This window comes from Haemaphysalis longicornis, unplaced genomic scaffold (genome assembly GCF_048455015.1).
Source record: "Haemaphysalis longicornis isolate Haplotype H1 unplaced genomic scaffold, Haemaphysalis longicornis Haplotype H1 scaffold_4, whole genome shotgun sequence".
NCBI lineage: Eukaryota > Metazoa > Arthropoda > Arachnida > Ixodida > Ixodidae > Haemaphysalis > Haemaphysalis longicornis.
In genome coordinates, this window is record NW_027526361.1 from 87,446,677 (window position 1) to 87,458,884 (window position 12,208).

The following is a 12,208-nucleotide window of genomic DNA, read 5'->3' on the forward strand; positions in this document are numbered from 1 at the left end:
CTCGCGTTCCTCAGCCAGGTGGCGACACGGGTTGCGCGCACATCTCCGTACCCTCCTCGCCTTTATCTCTTCCCTGCCGCCTATCTCTCCCCGCTATCGGGGCGCTGCTCCGTGCCAAGCGCTCCGCCAGGTGGCCACACGGCTACCGCGCACGCCTCCGTTCCTTCCTCGACTATCTCTGGACAGGAGATTTGCAAGTTGGGCTAGTTGGAAAGGCCTTGTTGGTTGAAACCAGCACGAACTTAAACAAAAACCAAGAAAATGGAACACAAGTTGTATCACTGTGCGTGTGAGAGATCGTGAAATGTCATTAAACGGCCCCCATCGTCCCATCTTTATTCACATTGCACTAAGTGCCGCGGATGTAAACCTAGTTTTCCTGCCACTGACACTTTATTTAGGCACCATGAACAAACGCCCCGTGAAATTATGGAAGCGTTCCACGCAGCAGAAAGAGTAGACAATCTTGTCAGCCAAGCAAGCGTGTGTCTTCATCCCAAAGAGATTGTACATCTGCATGAGCCTTGACTGTGGCCGGTGTCTGTCTGGTTGCCTTATCACCGTGGCTTTTAAAAACTTGTTTTGCTCATGCGAAGTGTTTTTATTGTGTTAAGTATTTATATTCGCCATTGTTGATATTAAAGATTAGTTTTAAGACAAGCGGCTGTCTTTGCGGTCCCCTTTCTTCGTCTTCGTTGAAGTTCGCGCTGGTTTCATCCACGAATAAGCCTATCTTTCCCCTGATACCTATCTCTCCCCGCCATCGGGCCGCTGCTCTGTGCCGGGCGCCGAAGAGCGCCCGAGGTAGCGTAGTGTAGCTTTCGCTACAAAAAAAAAAAAAAAAAAAAAAGCCCGCTTCCCGTGGCAGGAATCGAAGCTGGGTCTCTCGCGTTATGGAACCGGCGTATATCCGATTGCTGCATTTCGACGTGGCCGAAACGAACGCCAAGCAGGAGGTACTGATTCACGCCGAGCACCTTAACCCCAAACGCTGGGCTTACGGAGTGCACACCCGAGAGTTGCTTTGGGTATTCTAGAAAAAGTGGTGCGTATTTCCGCAGTTGCACATACCCGCAGTGTGCGATAGGCCAACCAAACAGCCCACCACGGGAAAGCTTCGCGTGCGACCATCGTCGTGGTTAGACTGAGGGGTACATGATTTTATTTCTTTCCCAGCCAAAGTCTTATAGTACCACTTCAGTTTAATACGTTTAGGACGATATATTTTGCGCCTGAAATACGTAATGCGACTTCGTAACTGCGGACCTTCGTCGATTTCTTGGTGCTGCGACGTTTGGGCTGCGCACCACGCAGAAGATTTCAGGGAAAACCTGGGTAATTGAACCAGACGGCGACACTGGCGACAAGCGAGGGGGCAGTGCTTCACCCACAGGTGACGCGATTGCTGCGTTATACACTCTCCGTGCTGTCGTCAAAAACTCCAAACTGACTTATGAACCGGTGGGTTGTTGATTTGCCTTCGGCATAGCTACTTTGAATATATTTATTTCGGTAGATGCTCTCTTTCAAAAACCGCAAAGAAGCCTTGGTAAGGAAATGAGAATCAAGAAGTATTTTGGTCGGTGTGTACTCAAGAAATAAAATTTAAATAAAACATGGGCCAGCGATCGTCAAGGCTCAGGAATAAAAGTGTTTTTTGCCAAGAAAACGTTTGTTCCTACCTTTCAACACTCTTGAAAGAATATGATTTAGAATCGAAATTTTTATTTTCCTAATTGCTTCGATACCTCTGGATAAAACATCTGTGTTTTAATATAAAATCTTCATGGGAGCCGTTTCGTGGAAGAATTAACTTCGTTAAATTGTTGCACCGGCCAAGCTAAAAAAGCTAAATGGCTCCAATTCAGGCTTCACTCATATATATCTACTACCGTGGATGAGCGAAGCTGTTCAAGTAACTAGGGTTGCTTGGTTAACGTTCGGCGTCAAATCTTCTACGTTGCCCAGATAGCTTTTCCACCCGCGGTAGCCGCTCCCAAAAGGTTCATGCAACCAGTGAAAAATTCCGATTAATTATTATTTGAGTGGCTGTGGGATACTATCATGCTTACCGTCACAGTCTTGGATCTTGAGATGTCCATGTTTAACAAAATTTTCCCCGCCATCTTGAATGCATAGAAACGTATACGCTCCACCTCCTTCGTAGCGACATTCGTACGCCTCTTCGGAAACTGCCGCAGTCTTGCTGAAATATGTCGGGCACATGTCCAGAGGTTGCGGGTCTGACGAGTGAACGCATGATTTCCATATAAAAGAAGAAAGAGAACATCAAATACATCATGCAGCAGAATATATTACCGCTCATAGACGTGAAAAGCACATAAAAGTTAAGAAATAAAAACAATAAGCAGCGAGGACCAACAAATAAAAAGAAATTGCAGCTGTACTTTCAGAATGAAGTCACAGGCCCAAGGTTAATTTTTAGCTTGAATGTAAACCCGGGTGGCCAGACATGGCGCACCCTAGAAGATAACAAACGTAAGCGTTTCTGCGTGTGAGTGACATTAAAATGTGATTCCTTCCCTCGGTAAATTTGAAGCGACTTTGACGCATCTGTGTAAATTATGTTGTCAAATTCTTTATACTCCTGTGCTCGCGAGAAACTGCAGCAGAATGAAACCAGGCGCTCACTTTCCGCTTTAGTTCTGACACATCCTGCGCGGGTGCAGTTTTTTAAGAAGAAGAAGTTTATTGACTCTTGTAAAAGGGGAAGCTTACATGTGGAGATATATCTAGACGAGGGTCCCATAGTTGATACTACACCGGGACCCTCGATATATAATTACATAGAAAAAATACAATGAAAGCACCTAAGACAATTTAAATAATCACAGTCTCAGAGTTACACTTAGAGAGCCAATGTAACAACAGAGCAATACAAACCAAGAACTCATGTCGTAACATTACCAGACCGACTAAATTAAAAGAAAAGAACGAGAAGAAAAGAAAAAAAGACGAAAAAGGATGGAACGAAGAAAAACAAAAAAAAGAAAGAAAAAGGAAAGGAAAAAAAGGAAAATAGGAAAAACTGGGCACACTACACTGTATTGTATGTCAAATCACAATTTAAAGCAAAATAACAATGCAGAATGTGCAGGAAAAACGAATAGACGAAACAGTGCATTTAAGCGAAATCTCTAAAGAATTTATGCCAAGAAAGGACAAAAACTGACGCAGTTCAAGGGGCGAATATTGAGCACGTTGAAAAGAAAGTGGAAAATAAAATGAGCAAAGTGAATTGGAATGTAGCTGACACTGAAGAAAAAAATTGTATCCCAGTAGCAATACAAAACCTCAAACACACACATATTCAATAAAACCGCGAACAAACAACCATGCAACAACAACAAAAAACATAAACACATGCAAAACACATGCAACAGTGTTGTCTGTTCAAAGCTGTTACGGTGCCTTCTTCTTCGAACTTTTATCTTAACCAGCTTCCAGCATGAATGAAATCAAATGTGGGCCGCTTACCTGACGCTGTACCATTCACTAAGTACAAGCCAGGTGGAAAGTAACACCCGCTTTCGCTGTCTCCATTTTCACACTGTTGTATCCTGTTGAGAAGAGCTGGAGGGGGTTCCTCTGTAAACACGAGCTGGATGTCCATGGTTTCTCTTCGAGGCGAGAAAAACGAAAACAAAAGAATTTTAAATTTCTTTTATTTTATACTTTTGTGGAATATCCGCGCCTTCTTAAACGTAGGGCGTAACTGCAAACGATCTCCGTCGACATGGTTTGTGTGAATAAAGCTTGAGTTTCGGCTAGTTTGTTGAATGACATATCGGTGAAAACAGCGAAGGAACGAGGGTAAAAGAAAAAACACAGTGGAGGCGCTGCCTAACTGTGCATATTTATTGCGGTCTGCAATATATACAAAAACACTAATGACGCCACAACCCTGAGATAGCGAAAAGGACGAAAAAGAAAAGAAGAAAAAAAATCAGTGCCGTTCCACTGTGTGAAGAAGAATGACCTGCGAAGCTGGACGCAGTTTAAAGAATGCACGGAACAAAACAGCTTCGTTTGCAATCTACCATAGTGACGTCGAAATAGCGACCGCGGAAAGCGCGTTCAGGATCGAGGAAATCGGGCTGCATGTTCCTAAGGCAGCGACTTTCTGCAGTACCTTCTTTCTTGCGCCCATTCGCGCATCTGTGCGCGCCAATGCTTCTTAAATTGCCACCATTACTCCTCCGAGTGAAAGACACGCGTCCGTCCATCGCTTCCTCTATTTTTTTTTTTTTTTTCAATGCCAAGCGCATCACCAGCTTCACAGTAAGAGCGAGTGGGACGCCTGCAGCGCCAACGCGTCGAAAAGTGGGTCCCCAAGCTTAACCGGGATTACCCGACCGTAACTTAATTCGAGAGCGGATTGTGCCTGGTTGCCGAGGCAATCGAAGTATGAGATTTCCGAAGTAGCTCCGCTCTGGTTAGCGGTAGAAAACTAAGTGCCGCGACCGCCGCGGTGGCACAGTGGCTAAGGCGTTGCGCTGCTGAGCACGAGGTCGCGGGTTCGATTCCCGATCGCGGCGGCCGCTTTTCTGATGGAGGCGAAAAGGAAAAACGCCCGTGTGTACGAGATTTCGGCGCACGTTAAAGATCCCCAGGTGGTCAAAATTAATCCGGAGCCCTCCACTACGGCGCGCCTCATCGCCTACGTTGCGCCGGCGCGTTAAAGGAGCCAGGAAGAGAAAACACAAGTTTGGTTCATTAAAAAGATTGCCTCGTTAGAATCATACTGACACCACTTTTAACGCAAACTTCGCTCAAATAAGCTACATAATTAGGAAAAAATGGAATGCCCATGCGGCCCACTAGCTCATTTCCCGCAACAGAACCTATGATGTCACATGAGACAGCTCTGCGATTGGCGGAGGGCGGCAAACGCAAACGCAAATTAGGCAGAGTTTATATGCTTGCTGAACGAGCCATTTGCGCTTAATTTTAGGGCACATTCTTTTGGCAGCCGTAAGAATGGTGGGACAAACAGTGTAAGTTACGAAAGACGCGTAAACGTAGAAGTACCGATGCGTACTGCTGTTGGTACTGCGCGCACTATGCTTGTTTAGCTCCACAGAACTGCGGAGCTTTGGGGTCGTCTCAGACGATACCGGCCGATTGATTGACGCTACGGTGTCTTACGTGACCATATTTGTCGAGCGAGCGCTATGTTTCAGGCAACGATTTTCTCCCAGAACAAAAACAAGTCGGGTTAAAGAGGGTCAAAAACAAACCAAAGGCACAAAACGGCATGCCACGGTATGGTGGCGCCATCTAGGTTTAACGTGAACAAACGCGTAAGCACCTCGATGCAACCAGGCCTCTCAAGCTTGGACGTTCCCTGGTTTCCCACGTGACCAACCTACAGCGCAGTTTTCGACCATCAAGTCCACTAGACAGCGCAACCGAAAGGTTACTTTTGGTAGAGAATACAAAACATTCATTCCGTGACTCAAAATTCCAACAAAGCTCGCTTACAATATGTTGTTTAAAAATTATTAACAGTTTGCATCAAACATTTGTTGAGCAAAAATGTACGCAACTTTTTACAAACAGCCGACTGGTGCACCACCTCGCTTTTGAATTCGCAACCCCAAAGTTGACAAAGTCACCAATTCAAATTAAAACCGCTGCAACGGCCCGCCGTTTTTATGTGCTCGGAGCACTGGTTTCGTGACTGTTATTGCTGTTATGTGCTTTTGCTTCCTTCCATCAGTTGTTGAGATGACTGGCAAAACACGGAATTCAGTGCTTGCGGAGTGACAAATGTGGGATATTCCGCATCGGAAGACAGCTGTCGAGGCCAGAATATTTGATTCTTCCAACAGAGGTGAGTGTTATGCAATCCGCTAGAAAGACGGTGCAAACGAAACTGTTGCCGCCGTCAGTACCTCATTTGTGCATGACTTCCGCTGTTATATTTTCTTATTACATGATTCAAATATAAAATCTGCATTCATCGGAGTTTTTGATCAGAGTGCATGCGGAGTTAGCTGTAAAAACTTGAAAAAAAAAGAGAAAAACCCTTAAGAAACAGCCTCTCAACTCTCCTGGCCGCTATCGAACATTTCTGACTATCTAGAACCTGAAAAGATGTGGGCACATTTGCCTCAAAAGGTGTGGCATTATTTCGGATGGAAGTGTTGAGGCTACCAAAAGAAAGTAATTCGCCCAGGCTTTACCTTACTGTTGCTTTCCTGTTTTGACGCGTTTTGACAGCGCTTTGCTACAACTAAAGTTTGTCTTCATAGAGACGTGGTGATGCGAGTTAGGTTATATTAGCATGCCTTGTGACAGCTGATGCTTGCGTCATGGTTAATACGCGTTAACTCAAAAATACTGCGTTATTTTTTTTCACAGGTGAGTGTTCATTTAGACATTCTGGCTGAAACTTCAACATTGTCGGTGCCCGAACCAACTGCACCAAGGACTGGCAGGCCATTTCAACTCTTCGTGCTTGCCTGATATGACAGCCATGCGCCCGACTGGTGTGTTTATGTATATTTAACTTCACTTATAGTTGCTTCTCTGCATTCGTATGACATGATTCTCCTAACTGTTCGTTCTTCCAATTTAATAAAAAATTATATTCATTCCTTGTTTTTTTTTTGCAAATACAACCAAAGAACAAAGAAGAACACACCGGAAGGCGACCACATCAAGTTCTCAGCACGAGCAAATGTATTATGTTGCCTGGAGATAAATGTTACAACGTGCTAGGTATTTTCACCAAATGTTAAAAAGAAGGTCAGCATATATCAATGCGTTCATACATGTGATATGCATATAACTGAGTATGAATGGAATAGTTGTTGTTCAATTCATGAACAAGATATTCGATGTCTAAAAATATTTAACTTCGGCCGAATTTTCGGTGTACTGCAAATATTGAAGCGCATGAAAATGTGCGATGTGATATTGTTACGTAGCTAGCCGCTAGGCTCACTCTAGCACCAAAATTCAGCGTTTATCAATAAATCACGATGCGTACACATTGGCAAATGTAAAAAAGCAAATGCGGGTTCTAGTGTACTCTCTTCCACTCCCTTTGACTGCTGCTCAAGAGTACTTCACTTTCGCTGTACATTTACAACACTCCGCACAAAAATATTGCTGTAAGACCCACTGTAGAGCTCCTGTTATCAGCCTAAAGCAAGTTCGTGCAAGAACCTGAGAGGAAGTAAACTTTATTGGAGCAGCTCATTTCTGATAGACACTGATTCTATGATCTGGTGATCGAGTTGGTGTCTTCTTTGTTAATAGTGCTGTGTGGACCTTGCATGTGGGCTTTAAACCTTTGCACACAAAGAAATGTCAGGGTTCAGCGTTTGTCTTCGAGGTTTGGAGATGTAGTATCCAGGGTCATCTAGAAGCAGGCATAAGCGTGTGGCAAAAGTGAAGAAGGAGGAGGTGTGGTGCTTTGTACCTCAAGGGCAGATTGCTTTAGCGAGTTGGATTGGTTGCCTGCGAATACCTCGCAACGGCTTTTTTCTATCGAATATAATCAGGAAGGCCACTGCTACACTCAGTTAGTAAGCGTGTGAAAATCCCAGTTCCCTGCAGGTCAGAATTTTACATGTAGCCACCGACTGCACATTGTTGCACAAGTGGGCGAAAACTATTCAATCAATACACCATGATGTCACCCCCAAAAATAGTGCACGCAGGTCTTGTTCTAAATTGTAAGGAATGGATGATAGTAGATACTATTTGTTTAACCTACAAGGAGAATAAGAACTTTAAGGGGTGTACCGAACTGGGCAGTGCAGTCCATGCATTGCAGCGTCAAATCATATTTGTAAGTCTTGCTTACTGATGTGCATGGTTTTTTTTTACATTTATCAATCACTGAAGCATAAAAAGTGTTTTTAAAATTTTGCTGTCAATACAGTATAAAGCCATCCACATTACTACTGGCAAAATTCAACATTTCATTTATTTACACCTGAAAGGGCATTACATAAGGGGGGGGGGGCGGGGGCTCTTGGCCGAAATATAGTCAGCGTTGCAACACATACAAAAAATAAGACAATGAGAACAAAAAGAATACAAGATTAAGGAGGTGAAATTCAACTCATTGCAGCAAACAGTGTTGATCAGGGTAATTGAACTACCAATATGGCTCTTCGACGTGCAAGTGCGAGTAAACACGGGGTGCGTAATACGTTATTGTGCAGCTGGGTTCTGAAATAATATTTATCCTCTCTTGCTTATGGAAATTAAATTTCTTGTCGCATTTTTACTGTGTAAATATGAAGGTAAAATTATTTAGACCTAGCAAGTTTAATTGCATTCTATATGTCATCAGCAAGTGAAATGTCTCATTTATGAGTATTAATTACAGCACATGATTCGTAACCACCCTAGAAAGTAATAAACAGCTGACACCAACGTTATTTACATTCAATTGTTGAACGGTAAAGCTACCGTTTATGCCAGCATCAAGTATAATAATGGGGCATGCAAAATGCATTACTGTAATTAAACTAGTCAGCAATTAAATAGTTAGCAATTTTCATGCAACAGGGCATATCGGAGTAATTTGAAAATTTTCAGTGTTGGTAAAGAAATTCAGAGAAATATTTTTAATGCCGTAGGTGTTTCCTTTCTTTTTCTTTCAACTTGTGATGCTGCTTAGTGCGTGCTTTTGGTCTGTCGCACCCCCCAAAAGAGATAGAGAAAAAAACGCCGTGCTCAAACACTCGCTCACGGATTTTAGTTCCATTGCTACGTTCAAATGTCGATATGTTCGCAGTAAGCGATAGCGTTTGCAATAACTGTCGCTTTAATCTGAGAGAATTTCCAAGCGCCTGTTTGCTTCGTAACTTGTTGCGACGTCCAAAAAGAAAAAAAAAAGATACGGGCAGCAGAATATTGGAAGCAATGTGCCTTTCGTTCGAAATCTTAGCGCACCTGAACGAGTTGTTATGGCAAAAAAAAAAGTTGTCACGAAAGCTCTGAGGAGTTGCCTGAGGACATGCCCATAATATATGTTCAAGATCGCTCAGAGCCGCAAAATTAGCAGTAATGACCAGTGGGAGACCGTACTGCTCAGCTCAGACCCGGCGGATCAAGTCTGGGCCATCCAGTTAGCCGAAGACGCTGCTAGGACCCAAGGGCTCCTGGCCGACGCCAAGGTGGAGGTCTAGCTCTCCTCCACAAACTGGACAAATAAAAGTTATTTCTCTCTCTGTCACGAAAGCGACGTACAATTCCAGCGATCGAAATGAAATGATGTCCTCGCCTCTGTAAACTTGCAGATGTCAAGAAACGATTTGTTCTCACTTGTGGTCTGTGCCAGTCGAGGCCATCTGGTCACCTGGCATAACATCACTTCACTAGCGCGGCGCAAGTAAACACGCGGCCAGTGTGCCAGCCAGGAGCCACCAGGAGCAGCGAGCCGGCGGCCGCCGTGCTAAGGCAGCCATGTTCTTAAAGGGGTCCTGAAATGCCTTCCGCCGATGCATGGATGTACATGTAACCAAATAAAGCAATGTATTAGCAATCTCCTCCTGCAAGAATTTTGTTAAAGCGATGAGTATTAGCTGAGAAATCGTAAATCGAAAACCGCGCATCATCGTCGCGCCGTATTTCCTCCTCCTTTCAACTGTTTCTTCGCTGTTGGCCTCCCCTCCCATGATGCTCCGCTCCTCAGCGGTGACGTACTTCCGCTATTGCGTTCCCACAGACTGCCGTCTGCTACGGGCCAGCTCTTTCGGCTTTTTCATCTCTGTAGACACCATGGACACATGTTGGAAAAGCGAAAGAATGACCTGGCCGCATGTGTGCGGCCTGGCCTTGCCCTTTCGCGGTGTACGTAGCTGCAGGGCTGCAGTTGGTATCGGCGGCGAACTCGCAGCCGCGTGGGGAGAATCGTGCGCTCGTTCCCTTTGGTGCACCGCGCACTGTTTATCCAAAAAGCGCGGTCTCAGATGTGGCCCCGCTGGTGCCGGGTGTTATTTTGCGGTGGTTGTAATTCCTACTACCGGCGGCATGTGAAAAAAGACATTTTCAACCGACACAGAACCCGTGCACAAAACGCGCCGGATCGGATCGCTTTATCAGCGGCGATGAACGTGAAGGCGAAGAGCAAACCAACGCTGCACTCGATCAGCGAGAACCCGTGTTCTGACAAGCTGCACCCATGTGTTGCATTCAACACTGACGGGAAAGCGTTTGTTTGCACTTGTTTGGATAGTCGTAAAATGTCCAAACACTCCGGCACTCCGCTAGCAGATCAGCCGGCGAGACATTTCGGAAAACATTTGACAGATGGCGCCGTATGCATTAGTGTGTCGCTACGCAAAACTGATGAGACGCTCTACTAAAACTCCCATCGCGGTGTCACGTAGCGGGACGCAAAAATTTAGTGTTTAGCGTATGCAAAGGCCACAAACGCTGTACTAAAACTCTATTAGCAGCAAAATAGCGTGCGTATGTGAAACCGCTTGCGTTTACAAAGCTGCACGCCGAGCGCGTACGTTTCAAACCTAGTGACATCGTTTAAATACACTGGCAAGCACAGTGTAACGTAGTCAGATATCAACTGTATGCTCAGGCGACAAGCAAGAGCTCGTTTTATGTGGGGCGGAGATTGCGCATAAAGGCCCGTTCGCACTTGCGACGAAAGCGAGTGAGAGCGGCAGGAATTCCGTCGCTTTGTCGCGCGACGATCGTTTTTGTCGAATGGTCGGGACAAATTTTGGTTGCGCGACAGAATTCCCGTCGCTTTCGCTCGCTTTCGTCGCAAGCGGGAATGGAAAGTTCTGCCGCTGCCGTCTGCTACGCAGCTCGGAGGTAACCGCGCGATCTGCTCGGGCCGGATGAACGCGCACACTCCCGCACGGCAGCGCCCCAAGCGGCAGACGGCCGCGTACATCGCTCCCGGCGCCCGCCTGGAGCCCGCCCTCGGCACACTAGCCAGTATATTTCAGGCACTATAATGGAGGAAAGATTTTTTGCTTCCGATGAACCTAGTTCTTTGCCCCTGTGTTCTTAAATACGTGAAGTGGTTAGCACGTCGTCCTCACGCAGCTCTGTATCGTCGTAGCATCGCTGATTGTCCGAACGAAGCTTGCAGCTAAGCCAATGCAGCGACCGAAGCTGTGTGTGTGTGTGCATCCCTCCTGTGTGTTGTGGACGCGTTCGTTTCGCGATGAAATGCGACATTGTACTTCTGCGGGTGGATAGTGCTTCCCATGGTTTGGATTATCTTTCTCGAACGACGTACCACTCAACCTCGCATGGGGTATGTGCAGTGTGCCTGGCTAAAAGCCTTCTCGCTTGCGCGCCAGAGTTGTGACTTGCTGCTCGTCCCCGCAAACCGGATGTGAGGTGAGTGCCGTATTTACGACGGGCAGGAGGAGGCAACTCATCGTCTGTCAATCGCGGTTCAGACTTGCAACGCATGTTGTGACGTTGCGTTCGTTCGAAACGCATCTCTGGATTGTTTTGAAGTTGAATAAAATGTACGCGTCAAACCCGGGCATTCGGCTCAGGGCGTTCTCAGCGATTGCACCAAAGAAGTGCCACGGGACTTTCTTTATGGTACGTACTCACGTAAGATAAAATCCACGTCGTGTTATGGCCGTGTTGCATTCAATACAAACGGTTAAGCGTTTGTTTACACTTGTTTCGTTTGTCGTAAAATGTCAAGGCACTCCGGCACTCCGCTGGCAGATCAGCCGGCGAGCCGACGCTGAGCAGACGACTCATCTCTTTGCCGGAAGTGCGTGAAAAAGCTGCCCAATAGCAGGATGTCTAGCTCATGACGAACATCTGGGAATCGATGATGTAGACATGTGAAGATGGCGGCGTCCAAAAACACGAAGGAAAGGGTGAGAAAAAAGCGACAAACTTTGCAACAAAAGTGTGAGCTTTCCGCTGCGCGTAAAAGAGTAATACTTGGCACAGGTGACGTTGGCGACCCAATCTAGCGATTGCGCTAGTTCATTTAGTGTGCTCAAAATGCCTTTCAGGGCCCCTTTAAGGAGCTCGAGCGCCCTGTGCAAAAAGCATCCGCCATGTTTACAGCGCGATCAAGCGGGCGTCCTCGGTAGTTCACGACGCCGCCACTACGCTTTTTCTGGCAGTACAGGCAAAGCTAGACCTTTGCTTCTCTAAAATCCTCCCTGTTCTGTGATGCAACGCTGCCGCACAGGGAGGAGACACCCTTTGAACG

The 12,208-nt window shown here is 45.9% G+C and overlaps 1 protein-coding gene across 3 annotated transcripts in view; it reads right to left on the reverse strand.

Annotated features, from left to right (window-relative positions):
- The window catches only part of LOC144178981 (glycoprotein antigen BM86-like), an 80,682-nt gene that overhangs the window by 10,208 nt on the left and 58,266 nt on the right, over positions 1–12,208 (reverse strand). For all 3 annotated transcript variants that reach the window (XM_077707131.1, XM_077707130.1, XM_077707129.1), the window contains 2 exons: positions 3,499–3,641; positions 2,073–2,243 (listed from right to left, as the gene is read on the reverse strand). In XM_077707131.1, the coding sequence (XP_077563257.1) occupies positions 2,073–2,243; positions 3,499–3,641 (314 nt within the window). The remainder of the gene's footprint in view (positions 1–2,072; positions 2,244–3,498; positions 3,642–12,208) is intronic.